Source organism: Scomber scombrus, chromosome 23 (genome assembly GCF_963691925.1).
Source record: "Scomber scombrus chromosome 23, fScoSco1.1, whole genome shotgun sequence".
NCBI classification, from domain to species: domain Eukaryota; kingdom Metazoa; phylum Chordata; class Actinopteri; order Scombriformes; family Scombridae; genus Scomber; species Scomber scombrus.
The window spans coordinates 18,490,861-18,514,729 of record NC_084992.1 but is presented as its reverse complement, the minus strand read 5'-3'; the positions used below and the strand labels follow the sequence as shown (position 1 = coordinate 18,514,729).

General features: G+C 39.0%; 3 protein-coding genes across 4 annotated transcripts in view; 1 reads left to right on the top strand and 2 right to left on the bottom strand.

Moving 5' to 3' along the window:
- The first annotated feature begins 429 nt into the window (after positions 1 to 429).
- On the top strand, positions 430 to 5,440 carry si:dkey-112a7.4 (uncharacterized). Of its 2 annotated transcripts, none has more exons than XM_062445110.1 (3): positions 430 to 802; positions 1,137 to 1,478; positions 3,317 to 5,440. In XM_062445110.1, the coding sequence occupies exons 2-3, from the start codon at positions 1,298 to 1,300 to the stop codon at positions 3,394 to 3,396; spliced, it is 261 nt and encodes an 86-aa protein (XP_062301094.1). In that variant the 5' UTR covers positions 430 to 802; positions 1,137 to 1,297; the 3' UTR covers positions 3,397 to 5,440. The 2 variants fall into 2 exon arrangements, with proteins under 2 accessions (XP_062301094.1, XP_062301093.1); XM_062445109.1 differs by having other exon boundaries at positions 430 to 807.
- Positions 5,441 to 7,145: 1,705 nt separating this feature from the next.
- On the bottom strand, positions 7,146 to 10,803 carry cldn7a (claudin 7a). The gene is made up of 4 exons (XM_062444839.1): positions 10,581 to 10,803; positions 8,253 to 8,417; positions 7,414 to 7,498; positions 7,146 to 7,314 (listed from the first exon to the last, which is right to left on the bottom strand). The coding sequence occupies exons 1-4, from the start codon at positions 10,801 to 10,803 to the stop codon at positions 7,146 to 7,148; spliced, it is 642 nt and encodes a 213-aa protein (XP_062300823.1).
- Positions 10,804 to 17,535: 6,732 nt separating this feature from the next.
- Positions 17,536 to 23,869, bottom strand: part of chrnb1l (cholinergic receptor, nicotinic, beta 1 (muscle) like) — a 12,643-nt gene continuing 6,309 nt past the window's right edge. Inside the window, exons 10-12 of the mRNA XM_062445323.1 lie at positions 19,786 to 19,795; positions 18,009 to 18,147; positions 17,536 to 17,676 (exon numbers count right to left, since the gene is read on the bottom strand). Of these exons, the coding sequence (XP_062301307.1) occupies positions 17,536 to 17,676; positions 18,009 to 18,147; positions 19,786 to 19,795 (290 nt within the window). The remainder of the gene's footprint in view (positions 17,677 to 18,008; positions 18,148 to 19,785; positions 19,796 to 23,869) is intronic.

Below are 23,869 nucleotides of genomic sequence, written 5' to 3'. Positions count from 1 at the left end.
ATCATGAATCTATTTGACAGCAGTACTCTTAAGAAGGAACTGGTGTTCGGTCAGGTTTCCCCTAAAATATTTTTCTCAGTATGTTTTCCTTAAGGTTGCCCTTTGTGTCAGAGTCTACATAAGCAGGCTATGGCTAAATGTTAAAACAACAAATGTTAAAGAAATAAGTGGTTGGGGCCAGAGTAAGGTTTAGTTCACATTACTGTAAACTAAGGGGAAATACAATTTCCTCTTATGTGAGTGACAATACAACGGATTCTTATTCTGAATTTAGAGGGGAAACACTTGAACACAACAATGGCGCTATTTCAGTCAGTTAAGAATTAGTGGTCATGAAGTTTCCTGATTTCAATGTATCATGTCTTTGTCTTTATGACTCCATGTGTTATGTATGGGTGGTGGTGAGGGGTGGGAAGGGGATTACTAAACGGTATCTACCATTGGCTGGCGCCCGAGTCACTCTCTCATTATTGAAGGTGCGTAATTACGCGCTGAGCTCACGAAACTTTGGCACACCTCCGCTGTATAATCCAAAGTGTCAGCATAGTCGCTTATATCAACCGCACGGTGACGTCCGCATGCCGACATGAGTCAAGACAAAACACGAGGAAATCCCCAAGGCCAAGAAAACAACGAGAGGCCCCTTTAAATCGACGCTTCCTCGCTGGTGTGCTGAGAGAGAGAGAGAACGAGAGAGAGAGAGAGAGGTAGAGAGAGAGAGAGCTCTGATAAACAACAACACGATTCTCAGAAGCCGCTTTTACCGGATTCAGCTCTTTACTGCGGCCTCGGTTGAGAAGAAGTAAGGTAATATTGATCATGTTAACTGGTATATTGAAGGGATTGTAGAGAAAGCGATCTGTTTCTGTTGGTGTTGGTTACAGGGTCGGACGGAAAAGCAGTTTATTATAGTGAGCGGATCTAACAGGAAACAGGTTATTGTACTATTCAGCTATTGTAATGACCAGGAAGGCATTTGCTACACCTGTTAGTTGAAATCCAGTGGAAACACAGAGGAGTACATCGGTTATTCCAGTATAAACAGCGGAGAAGTGTTTGTGCGCACTTGCCAAAAGCCGGTCGCTCTCTGACGCACAACAGCTATTTATGACAAACGTGTTTACTTTCATTCACAGGCTACGAGGACTTTCTCGATCTTAATTCCAACATTTTGTCGCCGGCTGTCCATACATTCATTGTTGAATGCCATTACGGAAGTGAGAGGCTTTCCGACACGACACAAAGCTTGGGCAGTGAGGACATCTAGTGGCCAATCAGGAGAAGACGCCTTCTCGAGATGTACGGAGCTTCAGGTATCCCCGAGCTCATCCCACCCAGCGGTCCACCCCGGCAGCCCGGCCCGGCTGGACAGTACAACCCGGGACACCCCCAGGTCAACGGCCACGGTGGTGGGCCCAACCCTCAGAGACTCGGACAGAGAGCACCAAAGCTGGGTCAAATTGGTCGGTCCAAGAAAGGTGAGTGGGGGTACCTTTCAAAGCAAGTTGTTAGTTTGGCTGCTGCTTAACACTACTCTAACTGATGTCCATATACAAATGTAGTGACAATACATGTATGTAATGTATACAATCAAGCACCCTTATAGTCCTGAGCTGAAATTAATATGTCAAAGTATACAATGACATATCATACAACATGAGACTGACACGGACAATATCAGAATAAGAAAGAAAGAATGAAAGAAGTACAGTAGCCCAGCACTATAATAATCAGCACCATCCAAATTGTTTAACTCTACTTGAAGTGTCTTTTCAAGAGAAATGTAAAACTAGACACACAATGTTTTGAGTAATCTCTAGACGGAGTGAATCCCTTCATGTATTTCTCCATGATAAGATAAGTTTGTTTTTATAGGTTTAGGCAATATGAACTGCTCTCCTACCATATATAAATGAACTGTATCAATATATAAAAATTATTTTCTGGTCATTCTGACATTTCTGATAGAAATGAGTGTTATGTTATATTTGATAATGGATTGATATTTATGTCTTCAACATCAAGTGGTTCCCAGTTTGGGGCCTGAGGACCAGAAGAGGACCTCTAACAGAGTTTTGTAAATAAAGGGGAATTTTTATCTCTGCCCCTTTTGAGAAAGTTAGAAAGGAGTCACAAGTTTGAGAAGTTCATTGCAATGCATAAACAATGCACTGCGACACTAGAAAACCTACTGATTAGAACAAAACCACAAAAACCCATATCTTATTAGAGTATCTCATTATCTTCTCATGTGGAGAACAGTATTACTACTTCTATTATTTATTTATAATGACTATTTTTATCTACCTACATGGCTTACCTCTACTTAGAGCAAGAGGACAAAGTTTGATTGAGAATTGTTTGAAGAATATTTGATGAATATTTCACAGATTTTCACAGAAGTATAGCTGATAGTTGCAATCCTGAATGTCAGCAGGACTGAGCTCAATTAGATTATCATGTAACTAAATCTGCAAATACTGCAGCCTCTGACGCAGGGATTGTGTTTGAAATATTTAAAGCAATAGTTTGACAATTTTGTAAATGCGTGTTCTTTCCCAGAGTTAGTTGAGAAGATTGGTACCACTCTCATATCATTTTGTACACAAAATATAGATGGGTGAAAAATTAAAGTAAAAAACATCATCAAGTGTCTTAGAACAGCTTCAATGTGCCTTTGCAATAATTCTACAAGTCTGTGAACACTCCTGGAGGGATGAACACCATTCTTCCAAAAAGATATTCCCTCATTTAGCGTTTTGATGATGGTGATGGAGATGTCTATCATGTCCGTCATAGGTGTTCAGTTGGTCAAAACTAATTTCTCCACTCATTTATTCAGGTTAATCCTTACATTTGTCACCTATATGTATGTAGCTGGAACCAGCAATCAGTTATTTAAGTGTAGCATTAAGAGTGACAGCGAGGGGAAGCCGCTGACCCTCACAAATGAAGATGTTTTATATTTAGAGGAATTTATAGTATTTCTAGTTTGGGTGCACTGCGGTGACCTCCTGGTTGCCCTGTAAAATCACATCTTTTATGTTATATACACTCATAGCCGCTGCCCTAGTTTTTAATCCTAATGCCAAGCTAAGCTAACCTACTGCTGGCAGTAGCTTCATATATAATGGATAGATATTGAGCTCCCTGCAAGGAAGTATATATGTGTATTTGTCAAGTGTGGAACTATTGCTTTAAGAGAACTATTCCATCTCTCTAAATTGACAGAACAGATTCAGCCTTTTAACTCTCTAGTATCTGGTGTTAGTTCACCTAGAGTCGCACATTCTTGACTCTGACTTTTCCTCCTCAGTGGACCTGGGCGATGAAGACTTGGATGACATCATGAACAACAACGGGCAGTGTCCTGTATCCCTGTCACCCATCTCCTAAACTTCACAGAGAAGTGCCAAAAAAAAAAAATCCCCCGGGATGCCAAAACTCCTCATCAGTGCTCTTGGCCTTGATCCTGTCAAGTGTCCTAATGAAGCTTCTGATGGCTCAACAAGGCACAAAATGGCTTATTTAGCGCCAGCTGAAGCCTAGGCCCTCTTTGTAAATAGTGTTTATTTAACTTAACCTTTGGTCAGACTGTGAATGAATTGTATTGCATTGCCCTCTACTCTATACCTCGGTAGGTACTAGACTATCAGGACTTGAGAAAGATTTGAAGGAAGTGTCTATATTTTTTCAGAGCTTCTTAACAAGGGCTACATTTCTAAAGTTGCACTAAGCAAATGGTTAGATGAAAAGCAGCCTCTCACCAGCCTGGTTTCTGGTATGGGTTACTGATTGTCTGTGGGTTGGTCGTGCGAGGGAACACAAGCCTGTAAATGTGTACCACACAGGTGAAATGTTACGCTTAGGTTGTGCAATGACTATCACTCTCTACTCTCACACTGATGCAAGTGATGTACTATTATCCAGTGGATGAAAGCTCGCTATATACAGGGGGGGGAAAAAACTACTGCTAATTATTTATTGTTTAAAAAAACGAGAAGAAACACTCTGTTGTGTTGATATGGCTTCTACATGTTTTTTACTTGTTTTCGAATGGATATTGCTTTAGTCATCTATAACTGAGATGTATTATGTTTCCAAATGGTGCATACTTTGTGGGAATGCCTGTTATGTGCAGTGATATGTTTCAGAATTCTATGCATGGAGTCTGTTAAAGCATCAAAACACGTAACTGGTATCCCGTTATTAAGGGCTATGTAGTAAACCACGCCACCGTTTTGCTCTTTAGATCTTGTGGAGTCAACACTTTTCTCGAGCTCATTGTTAGCTTGAGTTGCAGACTCAGCAGGAAAATATCATAAACAACTGACTTATGGAGGGTTTGTTTGTTTTTTTAAAGGCAGGGTTTCCCCGATTGGCCAGACAACTGTGATTAAAAAGAAGAATATGTACAGCTCTAAATGTTTTAAATAAATTGCCAAATGATATTTAACGCTACATCAGATTGAAATCATTCAACTTAATTCTGATTGGCTTATCATGATGAACAACACCTATTTTGTATGAATGTGTAGTTGTGTAGCAGTACAAAGTGCTTGCTTAACTACAGCTAGATGATGTAATGGCATCTTTGAGGTTGAGGTGGACTATTTAAAGATAATGTCAGCCTGCACCTTTATAATTACAGTATGGGATCATGGGAAGCAAATGACAGCTTATAATTAGCTCTCACTGCTGAGACAATCCTACACTGACGTGCTTTGGGTCATCTGGGTTTTTTTCAAAGATGCACCTAATGACAGATTTTTGCTTACAAAGGCTCATGCTGATGTCATGTTACTTTGTTGGCTGTGAAATTGTTACTACTTCACTTTTTTTTCTTTTTTTCTGTGTCATGAAAGCACTGCGTTTCGCAGCTCATTCTCTGACTCAAAGATTGTTGTTTGGGTTGTGGTGGCCGTTTGCATGGAAATGGTCGACTTTTCTTAATGCATCTCGGGAAATAAAGGATGAATATTTGTGAAATATTTTGTATTGCGTGGTATTTTAATATACCATTGACATGTTTTCTCTGCTAAATGTGTTCTAAAAGGGCGAATCCAGGAATGAGGTGATAAAAAACAACATCAAATGCATTCACATAACTTTCAGTGATTACTGTTTTTTCACTAGTCCTATTTTCTATCGCAAAGAATGCAGTGTCAGTAGAGCATTTTTACACACACACACAGACTTCAAATGAGTATTTGCTTATAGTATTCTCAATCCTGATCCCAGTGGAAGAAAAACATTTGTTTTGGTGACTCATTCATTGTGCATATGCAGAGTTACAAAATGTTTGAATCCAGAACTATAAAATCATATCTAAAGGTACATATCAGAAAATAAAGTACAAAAGAAAAGAAAAAAGAAGCAAAGACCCTATAAAAGGTTTATCTGTGGCGTAGGTGAGGTTAATTCATATTGTCTGGATTCATCAGAAGTATCCCTCCATACATGTTTTGAGACATTAAAAAATACTTTGCTTGGAATAATAACTTGTGCCTGATGCATTTTTTTCACAAGTACCTTGTAAAAAAAAATCTTAAAATGACATTGATTGCTTCTCTTGAATTGAATAATCCATAATTTATGAGAATGCATGTATTTTCCATTTCAAAAGTTTAAAAGCTAGACATGGACAAGTCCATTCTCAGTGTGTGCACTAGTGATTTCAAGTTTCAACATCCAACTTCTGTACTTGGTAGCGTTATTGGCTTCCGAAATAGCTGTGATGTGATAAAAATCAGAACATACACGTCTTAAACTAAGAGTGAAACTTTTCCCTTTAAGCAGATGAATGTGAAAACCAAAGTCTGTGAATACATCAATCTGCAGAGTGAGCTCAAACAACCAAGTGAAGTAACAATGAGCAAAAAATGTTTCTGAGTGGAAGTGGAATTTATTTTAATTGTATTATTAGTTAGTAGAAGTAGTTTTGCAGGTATAAACTTATGATTGATGAAATAAGGTTATTTTGCTGTCTTAAATGACGTTTTTTTGTTACAAGCATTTGCTGATTTGCAAATAGCCAGTTTTGTGTCACCTACTATCAAAACTGGTCCCTTTGTTTCTCACAAAAGAAAACAACTGTCATCAGCTACTATGACCACCACACAATGTTTAACAATGCTTCTTTATTATTAAGTACTGTTGGACATGTTAAAAAGTCTCTTCCAGTCATTTTCAGTACACCATCATCAGCTAGATGTGCCACGTGTACACAACATACAACTATGACATTTAAAAAAAAAAAAAACAGCAGATACTGTTCAGAGCATAAAACATTGTAATAAAAATATGACATTATAATCTCTGAAAGCTAGAATCAGGCCACAGTGAACTACCAATTATGTAAATCTACAATGGAGCAAAAGCTTCATCCTGCATTTGACACAATAAATAGAGGCAGTTTAAAACTATCTCATAGTGGCTGATATATAAGCTATTAGAGTGATAATGACACAGTGACTACATTATAAAATATTTCTTATATGAGCAGGGTTTGTAACAGACTGGTATGAAGAGCTGCAGGGCCTGTGGTGAGTGTTGTAGTAAAAGGCCTGTGGCCCACGGTCACCCTACACAGTGTGCCCTGTGTGTGAAGTCACACCCTGCTCATTGTAATGTCTATTTTAGACCCACCAACAGTTGATATAAAACACAGTATTGTCACCCTGTGTTTCTGCTGTGAGCCCCTGAGCCGAAGCCTGGACAACAAACTGGAATTGATTGCATTCAATTACATGGCAAACGCTAATAGATGCTGGTTCTGACATGGAGGTGCAAGTGTTGGCCATAATCCACCATTTAGGCTACGATTCAAGAGGTTACACCCTGAGGGCTTGTCCATTAAGTCAGGCGATCTAATTATAATGTATTTGTGAAGACCAATTGTAAACAATTGTGGAATGTTTGGACGGGGTGAGAGACATCATTCATGAAATAACTGAGAGTGCTGCATGATAATCAGAGCGTTATCGAAGACCTGCCTGGAAAAAAAGTAAAGAAAAGTCCCATTTCAGTAGTTCTCCTGTCTATGAGTCATAACTGTCCGTACACCTTCAGTTTCACTCTTTACTGGTGCTGAAACAACTTCTTCAGCGGCTTCTGTTGGACTCCCAGACTGCAGGGGGGCGCGCTCAGACGTATTCCTTAGTGCTGCTCGGTGGGCCGGAGCGGGAACTGGGCATAGATGGGTATTTGGAGACATGCTTCTTTCGTGGACAGGAAGCGGCCATCATGGCCCCGCCCAGGACGTCAAGAAGGGAGCCACCCCACGCGATGAAGATGGCAGCACCGAACTCAAACCTGGGATAGCAGTTCATGATATGAATCTAACATATACATACACACAACAAATAAAAATATGGTGGTCAAGTGAGGACAAGGTGCTTTCGGGTTACTTACTTGGTGTTGACAGGAGTGTAGGGATTATAGAAGGCCCGGATCACATTGTGAGCAAACCAGGAGCATGCTACGATGGCACACAGCCCTGAAATGAAGTCGACAACAAAGATCAATCAACCATCAGCACATCATCAAAAGCTGAGAGGCCAGACATGCTTTTATCCCCTCAGTACTGACTCCAGTACAATTAGCTTTTAGTGTCTCTGTCCATTTCAGAGGCAGTTAGAATCAGTGCCAGCAGCACCGGACTCATTCAGTCTAATGACCTCTGGAGGGCCGAAGCAGTGGAGTGGGAAGAAAGCTTACTGGACTCAGGATCAAACTGCCTCCTACCTACTGTATGATGCACATAGGATCTAAGATCTGAAGTGAGTTTGGGTATTTTTGATGAAATTACATAACACGGTATGTGTTGTTTATCAGGGCTTGTCATTTGGTCAGCAAAGAATAACCTTGTTTTTAGATTCTGAGAAGAAACTGGAACTGAACCACACATTGGTATATTGTATCATATTACCATGTAAGCTACTCATAAGTCAATTTCCCACATTTTAGAATGTTCCTAATGCAAGGTTATGTTCTTTTAGACATGCTAGGAGCTCTACGTATGACATGATAGTCTAATTATACAAAAATTCAAGTGATAATGTATTTATGAGCACTGTTTCATATGTGAACCATTCTGATGTGTTTTCTGATGTGTTACTTTTTAAGTGTCTGAAAGGTTTTCCATGTTTTGCATCATATTTACTTATAATGTCAAATATATGGCCAAAGACTGTTAGCCATGGTGGCATGAAGTACTGACAAATTTTAAAAAGGAGCATTGTAATCCTCACCTCCCACTAGTAGGATGATGCCTCCCGTCATGGCGATGCGGGACTTTCGTAGTTTGTCGCTTCCTCCACAGGTGGTGCACTTCATTCCCATGCAGGCCACACCCAGCCCAGCGATGGACACGATGATGCCGACTATCATCAAGGCACGAGTGGCCTGGAGCGAACCTGAAGACGACAAAAATGTAAGTATGAGAACAGTACAGGAAGACAGTGTTGGTTCTGGCATTAAATAGGTGGCCTTTAGTTTTGCGGAATGTGGGAGTACAGCATGAAAAGGTTAAATAATAGAGCATCTTGCACAAAACAAAGAGCATATAAAGTCAAAGCATACATTTTGTATGCAAAGTGCAAATTTGGAGGCACAAAGTGGGAAATGAAAAAGAGAAAACCGGCCTCAACCCATCAGACAGGGTTTTTATGTGTGTGTGTCCAGGGGTTGTGAATTACACTCACATTAGCCTGTCAGGCTACTTTAATGTGAGCTTTTCCTGGAAGAGAAACCATGGGATACACATGAACACACGCTAGCACACAAAAACAGCTAGAAAAAACCCCACACACATCTCACACTCTTTCTTTCTATTGTTGTTAAAGAGGTGGAAATACACACTGTTGAAACACTACTGTCAGGACCCTCATATGTCAGCCACCCCCCCCCCAAAAAATCTCCTCCTCATCCTATAAACCTATCACAGGGTGAGTCCCCCCCCCCTCCTTTGTCTCTTCCCTCTCTGTCCACCTAGAACCAGTCTGTGCCAGTCTAGGCCATCCCTGCCCTGCCCAAACAAACAAAACCCTCCAGCAGTGAGGGAGGGAAGGAGGGATGGGTAGAGAGGGAAGAGGACGAGAAAGAGAGAGAGAGGAGGGGGGTGGACTCTATAAAATAGTGAAGAAGGGGAAACAATAGGATGGATTACAGTGAATGCAGATCCAGAGAAGGATGCACAGTATCCTGTCTCAGAGTCGGCACAGTGTTCTCATTATTGCCAGTGAGCCTTCTATGGAAGCTTTGCAGTTGTTTCACAAATGTAGCACATCTGGTATAACAATGGAAATCTACTGCAGAGAATAAAATGAGCCTGAGAAAGATACTGCTTTGGTCATGATTACTTTATAGTTTATAGACCTGTACACAGTTTATTATTGTTAAGTATAAGTAAATAGGTAGATTTCTTTCAGTGAGAACAAAAGTCTGCAATATTTCAGCTGTTAAGACTACAGGACAGGTGGTATTAAGAAAAGGTTAAACCCAGGGGTGTAGTTTGAGTTTGAGTGTAGAAAATCTTTGTGTGTGTATGTGTGTGTCAGTGGATGCTTGAGATGCTTGTGCTGCATCGGTATATCTACAAAGGCCACCCATGAAGTTGTGTACATCCATCGGGCTGCAGCTAACCATTATTTTCATTATCGATTAATCTGATGATTGCTTTCTTGAATAATCAGTTAGTTGTTTGGTCTAAAAATGTCAGAAAATGGTGAAAAAAATGTAGCACCATTTCCCAAGGTCCAAAATGTAACCTAGAATATCTAGCTTTGTCCTGACCAACACTCTAAAACCCAAAGATATTCAGTTTATTGTCATATAGAAGAATAAAACCAAAGCTAAAACTAGACAATATTCAAATGTGAGAAGTTGGAACCAAAAAAAGGGTGTTTTTTTCACTTTAAAAAGTCATTTTAAACTAATAATTAAATATCACATAGTTCGTGATCAATTCCTGTCAATCAATTAATCAACTAATTGACTAATTGCTGCAGCTTTAAACACCTTATGTTATAGGATATTTTACGGTGGAACCTTTCAGAATGATTTTGTGAAACTTGTATTATCTATTGCATGTGAGTGCATTGAAGAGTGGGTACATGGGGAAATGCTGGGAGATGTAGAGTAGGGTGGGAGGGTTTCCTGGAATGTGTGGGTGAAGTTTCTAAAGAAAGTTTTAGTAATGGAGTTCTCAGTATAGATGGGTATCTTGAGTTAGTTGCAATAGTTTCTTTATCAAAGGAAGCCTTATGAAGAACACAATGTCCCACTGTAATAGACTACATTGGATGGATGAGAGGTAATTAAGGTGTGACGAGCAGGTTGACTTGACTACAGTGTGATCCATTGAGGTGTCAGGTGAAGGAGATGCTTTGATGGAGCAGGTGGGTCTCCGGGTGGAGAAGCTGTACTAATTAAACAACTGAGAAACTGCACACAGTCTGTCATACTTGTCAAGTGAGACAAGCAAAAGTGAATTTCAGATAAGATAAGAAGATTTGCAGCGTGCATCCTTTTAGTTTTACGCAACAAAGACGAAACTATCACCACACTGTTGTACTTACTGTCAAGCTGCAGAATGGAGTCGTAGATTTTACATTGGAGCTGTCCGGTGCTTTGGAAAGCGCATGACATCCACAGCCCCTGGTACATGGCCACAGCTGTGATGATGTTGTCCCCGATGTATGCGGACATCTTCCACTGAGGCAGAATAGTCCCGACGATCAGTCCTACGATACCTATTAGCGACAAGAAAAAACCCAGCAGCTGAATACCGGAGTTCGCCATCGTTTTTTTTTCTTCTTCTTCTAAGTTAACTTAAATGATGAGTCAGTGTCCCTCTGCAAACTGCAAATATCCTGAAACTGCTGTAAAGTGTCTTTAAGTGATGCACAAGTAGCTGGTGGTATCTGTGCTTGCTCCTGAGTGGAATACCGGGGGTCTTCTGCTCGGGGATGGGCATGCAAGTTGTGGGTGATGGTGTGAAGTGGGTGTGTGTAGTTATCATGCCTGCTGATGCATGGAGTCGCTGCTGGGAAATGTTCCCTCCGCTTCCAGCACAGCAACAGGTTGTTTTCTCCACTGAAGACTGTTTATTTCGATCTTTTTTCTTTTTTTTTAACCTTTTAAACTCCACCATTACACATTATCAAAACCTGAAATTTGTCTAAAATATGTACAAGACACAAAATAGCAATATAAGCTTTATATGAGGTAGGCTATGTTTTTTTTTCTTTTTTCTTTAACCCTCACATACTGGTTATATTCTGACTCATCATTAGTCTCTACACATATTCACATTCATAAACAACAGTCATTAATAAATATGTGAATAATCTTATGGGAAAAAGAGATGATGAATTTATAATCACTATTTTATGGTGCAGGAGGCCCTATATATAATATGATGAATGCCACACCATGTTTGAATGCTGTTTTTTTTTTTTTTGGTTTAATAAACACAGGTATAAACTTGTATATTTGCAAATATAAAAATGTGTATAAGCTGCACAAGCATTTTATTTCCATGTTGTATACTGTGGCTCACATTAGGAAAAGTCCAGCTAAAAGAAATGTGTAGGGTATTTTTAAACCTCACAAATGTGAAAATGGGTCAAATTTGACCCTGAACAGTATGTAAGGGTTAAAATAGTCTTAGGAGGCCTTCAATGAAGGTTCAAGAGGTCATATCTTATTCTTTCAACGGTGCCAAAATAAATGACTCCAAAATTGAACAATAAGCAGGCTCATGTATCATCCCATTTTTTTTCTAATTACACACTCAGTATGCATACCTGTACTATATGTAGCCTACAGAATACCCACTGACCTATATTGATGCTATAACTCAAGTCCCTGTCTCTGAACAAAGTAGACTAAACTCCCAACCGTCTTCTCACCACAGATCACCAGTCACATGCTGCTGACCGGCTCAGCACAGATTCACGACCTCTGTGTTGCCACTGATGTGTTAATGAGGAACTGTAAACCGTAAGCTGCTGGGTACAAGTGGAAAAATTCAGTGTTGAAATCTCATAACGTGAAGTGAAAGCTGTATCATCATGTTAAAATAGCTTCAGATACCAGAAAGAAGTAGATTACCAGGAAAATTGAGATGTTAAAACCTTTCTTTTTCCCATTTTTTGCTCAATTTTTGGTGGCATTCAAACTATCGACAGGTGAGCAACAGAAGAACTACAGACAAAGCTCTTTTAGTGCCAGAGAAGGCAACATGTCTCCCCGATGAGGAGACCATAAAGAGCATTTAGTCAGCCTCAGTTGAGCAGCTGGGAGGTGCTGGCAGAGAGATATCTGGAGAAGAGGGAGGCTTCTCCACAGGTCAAAAAGAAGAAAACATGATGACATGCTGATGTTGATATTCGACTGAAAACTTAAGCTTGATCATCCACTGTGTTTCTGTAATAACAAGCTCAGTTGGTTTAAATGAACCATGATGAAACATGAACATTCATTAAATCATGTGTGACTTATTCATTGATGTATTACTTCTCACACAGTAATAGGGTAATAGTAGGTTCAAGGAAACTGGAAAACCACTAAAAACAAGTGAAGTCACTGCAAACAGCAGCACAACATGCATTTAGTAATAACTTCCATGTTTCCAGTGATGTGATGTAACTATCCACATTTACTCATGTAATTTATTAAAGTTATCTCATTTTATGTTACTTTATACTTTCTTCACTCAGCTGCATTTATTTGAGAGTTTAGTTACTTTATAGATTATACATACAAAACAAATGACCAGCTTTTAAAGTATAATGAATTTTCAAAGACTAAACTTTTCAAAAGGGTTAGAATCAGTAAAATAAAATATCCCCAACTCAATATTACTGCTTACAAGTTAGTATAATAATACTAGTGGTCCAATGATATATATATATATATATATATATATATATATATATATATATATATATATATATATACATATATATATAATATTATGAAATAGGCCATTCTGCATAGTTAGTATTTTCAAAGTATTAATTGAATGACTTTTACTTCTAAGAGATTATTTTTACATTGTAAGTAAAAGATCTGAATACTTCTTTCACCACTGCTTGTTTCATGATGTGTAATTAGAAAGAAGAGTGAATGAAACTGTCCTGCAGAAAGGCACCTTATTCTACAGTACAGCTGGGTTACACAGTCCATTAGCATACCTCACAGGTTTACAGAAGTTAAAACCAGGTACCCTCCTCCAACAAGTCACACATTTAACTAGAAGAGTGTGTTCAACAGACTGCAGATCTCCACCAGGTATGTCTACGTTTTCTCTAAGATCTATAGAACTGTGTTATGATATTGTAACCGAGGGTCCTCCTGGGTTCACGTAACTGTATAAATGTAATAAAGTAATAATGAATGGGATGATAAGTCCAAACATGCAACAAGATGGGATCAAACTTTTTTATTTTTGAGCCAAAATCTGGCGTGCAACAGACAGTTGTTAGCCTAGCCGATTGCTGGAAATGCCTTTTGCTGTAATTGCTGACTACTTGGGGCCCCTTCTGGCGGTATAAAATAGGTATATGAAGCCTAGGTATGAAATAGATTTTACAACTGCTACCATGAGAGGTCCTTGAGCACACATTTGTATGTGTGCACAAAAAAATATCAGGCTGATGTGTCCAGCAGTGTTTGAGATTAGCTGCAGATAGATACACACTTGAAAATACACAAACACCACCAAACACATGATCTCCTCTGGGCGATAATACATTTAGTAGTGGTTTTCAAGTTGTACAACACACTTTGTAGTGTAGCATTTTGTTTGATCCGTGCCAACTGTGCGTACAATCTATTTCCAGTCAGTGAATCAAATGTTCATGACCTAACTGGAGATGATCCATTAAAATGCCAGCCGTAGCTGCTTCCTGCAGTGAACGGGCAAAAACCCAAAGACAATAGGAAGCATTGTCCATATGAGAGGTTGAGAGGTCAGGCTTTGGCACTGCGGTCTGTATGACTTCACACTGTGGAGAAACAATACTCCTGTAGTAATGGGAGAGGAAGTAATAACCCATAAGCTGGGTGGAAGTTACCCCCACTGCCAGGTTAATGGGAATGTGCTCACCTACTGGCTGGATTATCATCTCATTTATAGAGGTAAGGAGGCCCTGTTTTCCTCCTCCGTCTCTCCTCTGCCTTGCACTAACTTTCATTTTCTCACGTTCTTGCCCTTTCCTTCCACCTCTCCTCTCACTATAACTCTTTCCCCCTCTACTGTATCCAGGATTGGGTAATAGGCCTCAAGGTTTAACTGTGGATGCCAACAAATACCCTATTGTTGCCAAGGAGGAGTGACCCCGTAGCTGGGTTAGGAATCTTTCACTTTGATACAGGGTCTGAAGAAGGGAGGAGGAGGATGAGGAGGAGGAAGGGGGTTAGTTGGAAGATGAGAGGTCTGAGGTCAAGGTGAAAGGAGAAAGATGAAGGAAAGTTAATGGAGAAAAACATGTATTTAGCACAAACAGCTAGATGAGATGTAGGAGAGGAAGAAAAGTCAGGAGCACAGTATGAGGACAGTCACAGGCCGACCAGTGTTGTTGCTATTGGCAACCTGATTTATATTATGTCCTCTTGGCTGCTTGTCCACCCAGATCTTGCATTGTAAAGACCACAAAATGAACATTGCCCTTTCCCCCCCTCTGCTCTTCCCCTCTTCCCTAGCACCTCTTTCCACTTTCACTACTTTATTTTTTAGGAGTGTAAACACACATTCATCTTGCTGGTTTAGCCGTTGCTCAACGCTCAATGGGAGGCGAAAAAGAAAACAGCTAAATCAGCCCCAAAGAAGGGCACTAACAACATTCTCTCGGGGGCTCTCCCTCCCGTCTCTGAGGCCTCCTGCGGGTCTGAAGTGAGCAAGGGGAGTGCAAATCCAATGACTGAAGTCTTTTAAGTGCCCTTGGAAGTCACTGAGGCATTAGCAATAAAACACGCTGGGCCCACGGCTTTTCTCTGAAAAGCTCTGAGTGCGCAAATGAGGGGGATGGCGCCCTTCTCTCTCCATGTCCTCTGTCTTTTTCACCTCCAGCCTTCTTATGCAACATGACTTGGCTTTTGTGCAGTATCAGCAGGGCAGAGCCAATAGATTGTGTTGTTGGTCTTGTGGACTCATTCTTCTTGTCTGAAGCAATGAGAGAGAGGCATTCTTTTCTCTTAAGAATTGGCAAGTTTTACATATTGGGTAGAAACATATTTGCACAGTTGTGACACAATGGATACAATGTTAGATTGTGCGGCCTCACGCTGCACATCAGTGTGTGAAAATAGCTTCAGTGTAACTATGGACTGTTCTGTTCAAGACAACTTAATCAGCTCAGCAAAGAGCCATCATGGTTATATAGTAGCCTCTGAACTTGAAAGCCCCTCCTCCTCTCAAAAATGCTATTATTCTACTATTACTATGACGCTTGAGCTCCTCTGTGCAGACTGATGTGTGTGTGCAGAGTTTGACACTAAATGACTGTTTTCACATTCATCTCCTGTTTGTGTAGTAGTAGGATTTTGTGACATTACAACTAGTTTGGAGCCAATCACAGTCCAGTAGTCAACTTACTTACAAGTGTGATGTGGAAACTTAAATCTTCAACTATTAAACTACTTATGGTGAATGCATTTTTACTAAATGTATTTAAAGTATCAATAGTAAAGGCACTCCATACAGGATAATGCCATCAGTTCTCTATATGATCATATATTCTAATATTGAATTATTATTACTGAGACAATAAGAATTGGGCAGCATTTTTATGTTGTAGTAACTTGAGATGCTGCAATTCTTACTACTATTGAGTGGTTGAATATATAAATCCATATCACATGTTTTGAATGTAAACTTTTCATTTGTCATATATATGTTATGGAGTATAAAGCACAACGTGAATGTGTGAATGTATGCAATGTACATACATTCTGTCATATAGTCATCCTTTTGTTGTTTTAGTTGTTTTGTTGTTCTTGGTGGCTTGCTTGATTAGTTCTGCTCTTTTGTTTCTCAGATACTTACATTTTTCATTTCAGATTTTCCTGATCATACATTTTAAATTAGAAAAAAAGTATTTATAAAAAAGAAGAACCCCATGAAATATAGTGAAGTAGACGTGTGAAGTAGCGCAAAAAATGGAAATATTCGAGTTCAAGTACTTGAATATTGTACTTAAGTGCAGTACTTGACTAAATGTAGTTACTGTCTACCACCAAAAGCCATTATGATTTCTGATTAAACAGTGTAATATCACCTTGTGAGGCTCTGTAGCTCTACAGAGAAATAAGCCATTTGATTTATAAAGGTCTGCAGTGTGTGTGTGTGTGTGTGTGTGTGTGTGTGTGTGTGTGTGTGTGTGTGTGTGTGTGTGTGTGTGTGTGTGTGTGTGTGTGTGTGTGTGTGTGCGTGTGTGTGTGTGTGTGTGTGTGTAAGCCTGGCTGAAAGGAGAATGACATTGAATTTCTTATGAAAGTCAGATTTGAGTCATTGAATCATTCACAGTGATAAGTGAGATGGCAGCATGACTCGTGATGGATTTTTCTTGTACTTGACTCAAACTGATTGTCCACAAAGGAAAACTCACTGAAAACAATGTCTCAAAAGTTGGCAACATTGAGGTCAAGAACTTACAAATCCAGCTGCCCTCTTAAGATAATCATGTTTAGATTATTGTATACATTATAATATGTGATGACTGCAAAAACTCATTAAAATGTAACCATTTCAGCTTTCTCTCACCAACATAGATCTCTGATGAATTACTTTAATATTACTGCCCCCTATTGCTCAAACACCAACATTACAACCTACATGATCTCTTCTTATTGTCTTGGTTGATTGGTGGAAAACTATTTGAGAGAATCTAATTCAGTAAGATTATTATTAGTAAAATTGGGGCAGATAATCATCCAAATAACAAACTAGAGATAAACTAGTTTTAACAGCTAGTTTTCTGCATGTTCTCTCACAAAATACAGTAAACAACACAAACACTGTCACTTTCAAGAAACATGTATTTTCAAGTTTTTAAACTCAAATAACAAAGATCACAATCTGATAAATAAACAATATAGACAGAAATAATGCAAAGCCACTGATGCATTTACCTTCTATACTGTAGATCCACATACATGGATTTATTATAATGGAGCTGGTATTATTATTTTATTAGTTTATGCAAGGTGACACTTTTTTGTCTGCTACATTTCAAAGGCTGGAAACAGAAATATGGAATTATGGAAAGTCAGATCTGGTGATCTAAGAAAGCACCAAGAATTAAAAGTGACAACCACACGATGGAAGTTGTAATGCATGCTTGACCTGGATCTCTCAAGATTTACAAATGCTTTACATGGTTTATTTTTTATCAAAGAACAAACAGTAAAGAGTTCAAAAGAGTCAAGAAAATATACTTATATCTCATTAAGATTTTGTTGCAAATACCATAGTATCCAGGTGTTGTGTGTGTGCATATATATTTATGTGTGTGTGTATGTTGTCTTCTATGGGAAGGGTTCGTTGGGTGTATAGTTTAAACTGGCATCCAAGAACATGGCCAGGGTTCCCAGAGTGGTGATGATAACAAATAACCACAGGAAGAGACGATCCACCACCAGGGCGATGAACTGCCAATCTCCTGTCATCTGTAGGGAACACACACACACACACACACACACACACACACACACACACACACACACACACACACACACACACACACACACACACACACACACACACACACACACACACACACACACACACACACACACACACACACACACACACACACACACACACACACACACACACACACACACACACACAAATACTTACTGTAAGCACTGAGTCAGCAGTGTACTGTATGTATGCAGTGACACATGAACATCACTGGGGCATGTTTGGAACATTCTGTACTCAGTACCTGAATAACAAGCTGCCTGACAGTGTGTGTCATGTCGTGCACGCTACTCACCGTGTCGTCCGTGTCCTGCTTCTTCAGCTGCTCAGCCATGTATGTCACAGCGGCGATGGCTGACTTCAGGTTGGGAGGGAGGATCAGACAGTAGCCATCAGTGTCCGGGAGCCTCTGGAGCTGCACTGTGCTCTCACACCTAAAAGACACAGACACAGAGGGAGAGGAGGGATGTAAAGAAACAGAGATGCACATGAAAGAAGACATATAGAACACTGAACACTGAGTTCCTGTGTGTAGCCCTACTGCAGATATGATAGATGATAAACTATCTTCACTTGTTCTTACTTAACAAATAAAACCCTTTATAGCAGCTACACCAAAAATGTAGTTATCTGTGACTGAGAGGTTGTTATATTCATACTTTATATTTACTGCATGTGCTTCTCATTTCTAATTGACATATTAACACAGATGCACCACTCTGTGCAGTTTATTCATTTCTTATAATCTACAATTTGCACTTTCACTCATGCATCCTTCCTTTTTGTATTTTTTCTACTATTTGACTTCATTTAGTAAGTATACTTAACTTAATTAATAATGTATGGATTACATTACATTACATTAATTATGTATGCACAGGATATTTCTATTATGTAGCTATTCCATTTAATGTTTTATTGCTCATTATGTGAGAGTGCCACACTTTTAGTATAATGGGCTTAATTCATAATTTTAATTTTTTTTGGAGGGAAATCTTTATTATGGCAAATTGTTTTAGTCAAGCTTGGGACAGAAGCAACAATTTATTTGTTTAAATGCAAAGTTATACGTAAGAAGTTTTTGGGGGGCTCTTTCATACCAACAGCCATCAGAATGCAAAACACCACAGCTCCCAGTACATCCCACTCCCACTAAAAAAGACTGAGGCTGTCCTTACTATGTAAATCCAAAGAACATTGCACACATGTATATAATATCAGGAATTTATGCATATTGCATATTTCTAGATTTACAGATTATTTACACAGAGATTGTTTATATTTTATTGTATTTTATTTATTTTTATCACTTCCACTATTATGCAGCTACTGTTGTGTCAATTTTGAATTTCTTCCTAGGGAGATCAATAAAGACACCTTACCTTACTTTACCTCACATACACTTGATACAGTACAATCCACATGGGCTGAGCACTTGAATGCATAGCACAATAAATACCATAATTAACTATTTGACCATATCGTATAATTGTATATTGTATTTTTTGACACAAGTTAAATTTAACATTTTCTTAAATTATTTATCAGTTAATCATTATTTTACTGCTATTATTAGTTTATATTATAAGCTGTTTGTTTTTAAGTGGACACGTGGTAAATGTCCGATGATTTTTCCAGAGGCAACACATTCATACATTCTGGATGTCATGCTAATACTTAGACACATGTCATCTAGAAGAAGTTAAAAAACGCAGCAACACCCTTCACAAAAGCTCCATTAGCTCAGATTTATGTTGTGTACTGTACGTCATGAGTCACGGGCGCAGCATTGCTCAGCCCTGATGAAACAAACCACGGCTGACATTAGCTGTCCTGCAGAGGACACACAGTATAGATGTCAGTGTTGCCTCTTCATGCCTTCCTCCTAACATACATTCCTGCTAACATACAGCATGTGTCCTTGTGTGCCCTCTAGTCACCGACAGGCTCCCTGCAGCTCCTCTGAGCACTGAGTGACAGCAGCAGCACACGCCCGACACAAAGGTGACATTGACACAAAGACTGGGTCAATATTTACGCGATGCCGTGATCTTTGGCCCCTTCATTCTTACGCTTGCACAGCTGTTCCATAAACCAAAACATATGAGTGAGAGGGAGTGGTTTGTATTGACAGCGTTCTTGCAGCACCAGACAAACATGCTTTTGTTGGGTCACTCTGTAACCTCATTGCTCAGTCAGAATTATGATTAGAAATTATTTTTAATTGTAATTCAGGAATCTAAAAAAAAACCCATAAATGCAGAGATAGCAAGTGAAGTAATAGAAAAATATTTACAATATGAGATACATTTTCTGTATCTCAGAAATGATCAGGTTCAAATAAAGAATAACAATGCATATATGTATAGGTAATTTATAAGGAGAGTGTGTCAAATACAAGTTCATTACAGTTTCAAAGGGATTGAAGATGATTTGTTGCACATTGCTTCTTCTTTTACAGAAAATATCTAACAGAAATTTCAAACAGAATCAGACGTGTTGTCAAGGATTTTGTGCCAAATATGTATAATAATGTTTATTTTTCTATTTTCTGGGTAGAAGTGCACATTCCTTCATATTTGACCCTTACAGGTCAGGTCACACTCTGACCACACGTCACAAGTTCAAGCAAACACTTAAATAGGGTGTTAACTGCTTGGTAAAGATTCTACTTCCTCCTGCTGCCCTGTGTTTTCTGTCACCCCATTCACCTTTTGCCTCTCTTAAAACATTATTATTATTATTATTATTATTATGTATACCCTCAGTGTCAGGCAAGAAGTGCTGTTTAAAAAAAAAAATGGATTCTCTCCTATACAAAATGAAAATGAAACCATTCCAACCCACTCTGTATGAACTGTCTGTTGGTTTCATTTTCCCTGACAACAATCATATCTGAACATTACTGTATGTTTTTCACTAGAGAATGAGGAGTATTTCAGTATATGGATATGTCACAGTGAATTACAGTCATCCTTCTGTACAGGGAATTATATTAATAATATTTTATATAACACATATCTTCATCAGAAACCATCCATATGATGATAAACAAACATTACATTAGTACATGACTTTTTTGTTGCTATATTTGAATGCTAAGATCTTACGCCAGTCACCATCAAAGCCTGATCAATCCATCAACATCGCTACAGTAACAAGGAACATATGTTGCCTCTGGTGACGTTCATATACATGTCAACAGCACATTGTCTAGCCTTCGGCTAAATGTCACATTACTGAGCGTGTAACAGTATAATGACGGGTTTGATCTCTTCACAGTGAAGAGATATCTCTCTCTCTCTCTGCTCTGTAAAAAAACATACCATGACTGTTGAGGAGGGAAAGTTATTTGTGAGTGGTGATTGGACACTCATTGGTGGAGGTGGTGTGATGAACAGGCAAGGAGTATTACACCTGTCCTGTTTCGCAACCATACACAAGATACAAATATGTGTTTGCGTGTTGGGTTATCACATATATAAGAAACAGTATAAGCATATAAAGGTATTGTACTGGTATTAAATTACCAACATGTAGATTAATTTCCTTGTAATGTGTTTATTTTATTCTATGTATAAGTCTACTACTGTATATAAGATGTCAATATTTGTATATATACACTTCTGTCTAATATTGTGTGTACATACAGTACTATATGTGAAAGCATTACAGAATATTGCCTGATTTTAAGTCCTGTTCAGTGTCCTTATTTATTATCACAATATATGTTTCCAACAAGTAAGTAGTCTTTGTTCTTATTTTGACTCTGAAATATATATAAAAAATGTATTTTAGATTTTTAGAATAAATATTAAAATTTCCTCTGCTGGCATTTATGTCAATTGTTACGTTTTATTGTTTGTTGTTCATGATTCCTTAGTTGATTTATGTGTTTGTCTGTACTTTATTGGTGTTTTGTCTTGTCTTTTAATGATTTTACTCATACAATTTTTTGCTTGCTTGCTTTTCTATTTAATTTGCTCATCAATTTGTTTATTTATGGGCTGTGCTCACTTATGCATTCATTTTGCTAACGGGGGATAATATTAAGAATACTAACTAACTTCACTGGCTTTGCATTCATTCTTTATCATTATTATCACATGATCACTGAAGCATGGAGAGAAAAAGATAGAGAGAGAAAGAGAGGGAGGGAGGGAGAGGGAGAACACAAATGTGTAAACCCCTTGAGGTCGTCTGGCTCGTGCAGACTGGCACCTTCGCTACATGTCTACAATACGGTCCATGAATGCAGTGTGGATTGTACAGTGTGTGCATGGTGTGTATGGTGTTAATAACGTGCAGAACGTCGGGCTCCAGAGAGAGGAAGGCGTCAGTGAAGGAGTGGGATAAGTTATCAATGTCGTAAAGAGCCAGAGTGACAACAGATGGACTGCTGAACAAAAAAAAAGAGTGACCAAAAGCTGTGGTGTGTATGTGTGTGTGTGTGTGTGTGTGTGTGTGTGTGTGTGTGTGTGTGTGTGTGTGTGTGTGTGTGTGTGTGTGTGTGTGTGTTTGTGTGGCCACAGCTCACGGTAGAGCTATGTGGTCCTCTACATGCTGCATGCCATCCACATTCCACAGCTTGCATTCATCCACCAGATACATGGAACCATTCTCACTATGACGCTCACACACACTTAAGCAATCACACATATATTACTGATACTGTATCTATACTGTACATTTGAATGTATCTATATTGACTTATATCTGTATGCTCACATTAACACACATCCATAGCAGGAGGCAGGCTCTCACTCGCCCGGTGATACTAAATAAATACAGACTAATGAAGCAGCTCACACCAACAAACATCCAGAAAATTCTGTGCTGTAATGGACAATGCTTGGCTTCTAACTAGCTCTGTGTCAAAATAACAAGATAAAGTGAGACAGATGAAGGAATAAACATCTATAATGGACACTGGTGCCTGTTTCTATCTGCCTTGATAGCACAACCATCAACTCTTCCACATCAAAAACGACAAAATCCTTCTCTGCTCTGATCACTCAGCACTGGTCTTCCCCTCCACTCATCTAGCCCTATCCAATCTTCACTGTCCCTCCACCTCCTTTCTGTGGGATTACCCCCTAATGCCCAAACTAAACAGAGGCTTAGTAGCTGGCGACTGTGGACGGGGGTGTGGGGCTTAGCCGGGGCTGAATCTGATGCCTTTGGAACGGGATGAGAGGTGCACAGCACCAGGCCTGGTTCAGGGAACTGATTATAATGCAAGGCTGGGTGGCAAGGCTGATGCCTACTGCAGATTAACTAAAGTGGAGCCCCCACAGTTGGAGAGACAAAACAAACTGAAGCAGAATTGAGGTAATGTGTATTTTGATCTCCATCACCAACTGATAGTTTGTTGGTAATAACCTATCCTTTGCTCAGTCAATTAATTAAAGCCTCGACATTTGTTGAACTAAACGCCCATTTTCTGGTACATTCAGGAAAGTAACTGTGTAAGTCTGAGCATTATGACCATCGTGGCTAAACAGTTAAGGAACAGTGCCAGCTGCCAACAACAGACACTACAACTATATTAACAGAAAGCAACTATAAGAAAAACACATCGCAGTCTTTCACCACTTCTAGATTGAAAGGAGATATTTTAGAAGGGCAGTACAAAAAAACAGAACAACTAGAGTTAACACAACCAAAAATAATAACAAAACTAGTCTACAGTCATGCTGGCTGCTCTGTCATTTCCTCTTTCGTCATATTTGGTCATTAACCAAAGTATTGGACCAATTTGAATTATGACCTGCCAATGCCACTAGAGGAACTGTTAAGGGAATGCTTAAATTACTACACATCATCCTGAAGGTAACATGAATGTATGTACCAGCTTTCATGATAATCTATTTAATAACTCACACGTCAACCTCATGGTGGAACAAGATGAAAAGTCAGGGGACCACTTAAGTCATCTTCCTCTGGGGACCATGAATGTGTTATAACCCAATTTCATGGCAATCTGTCCAATAGTGCACATTTAATTCAAGACCAATAGTGGACGGATCAATGGACTGGAATTGCCACTCATAAAATCCACGCCGCTAGCATGGCTAAATATGAACCTTGGTTTACTCCTAGTACATTCACTGAAGACTGTTATCACACTATGAACATTTCACTCTATTTGAAGAT

Bases quoted from the DNA above. Each gene is read 5' to 3' on its own strand.
- si:dkey-112a7.4 (XM_062445110.1), top strand. From the start codon at position 1,298: ATGTACGGAGCTTCAGGTATCCCCGAGCTCATCCCACCCAGCGGTCCA. The intron at 1,479-3,316 runs GTGAGTGGGGGT...TTTCCTCCTCAG, and splicing joins AATTGGTCGGTCCAAGAAAG to TGGACCTGGGCGATGAAGAC.
- cldn7a (XM_062444839.1), bottom strand. From the start codon at position 10,803: ATGGCGAACTCCGGTATTCAGCTGCTGGGTTTTTTCTTGTCGCTAATA. The intron at 8,418-10,580 runs GTAAGTACAACA...TGTCGTCTTCAG, and splicing joins CTCCATTCTGCAGCTTGACA to GTTCGCTCCAGGCCACTCGT. The intron at 7,499-8,252 runs GTGAGGATTACA...ACTTCATTTCAG, and splicing joins CATCATCCTACTAGTGGGAG to GGCTGTGTGCCATCGTAGCA.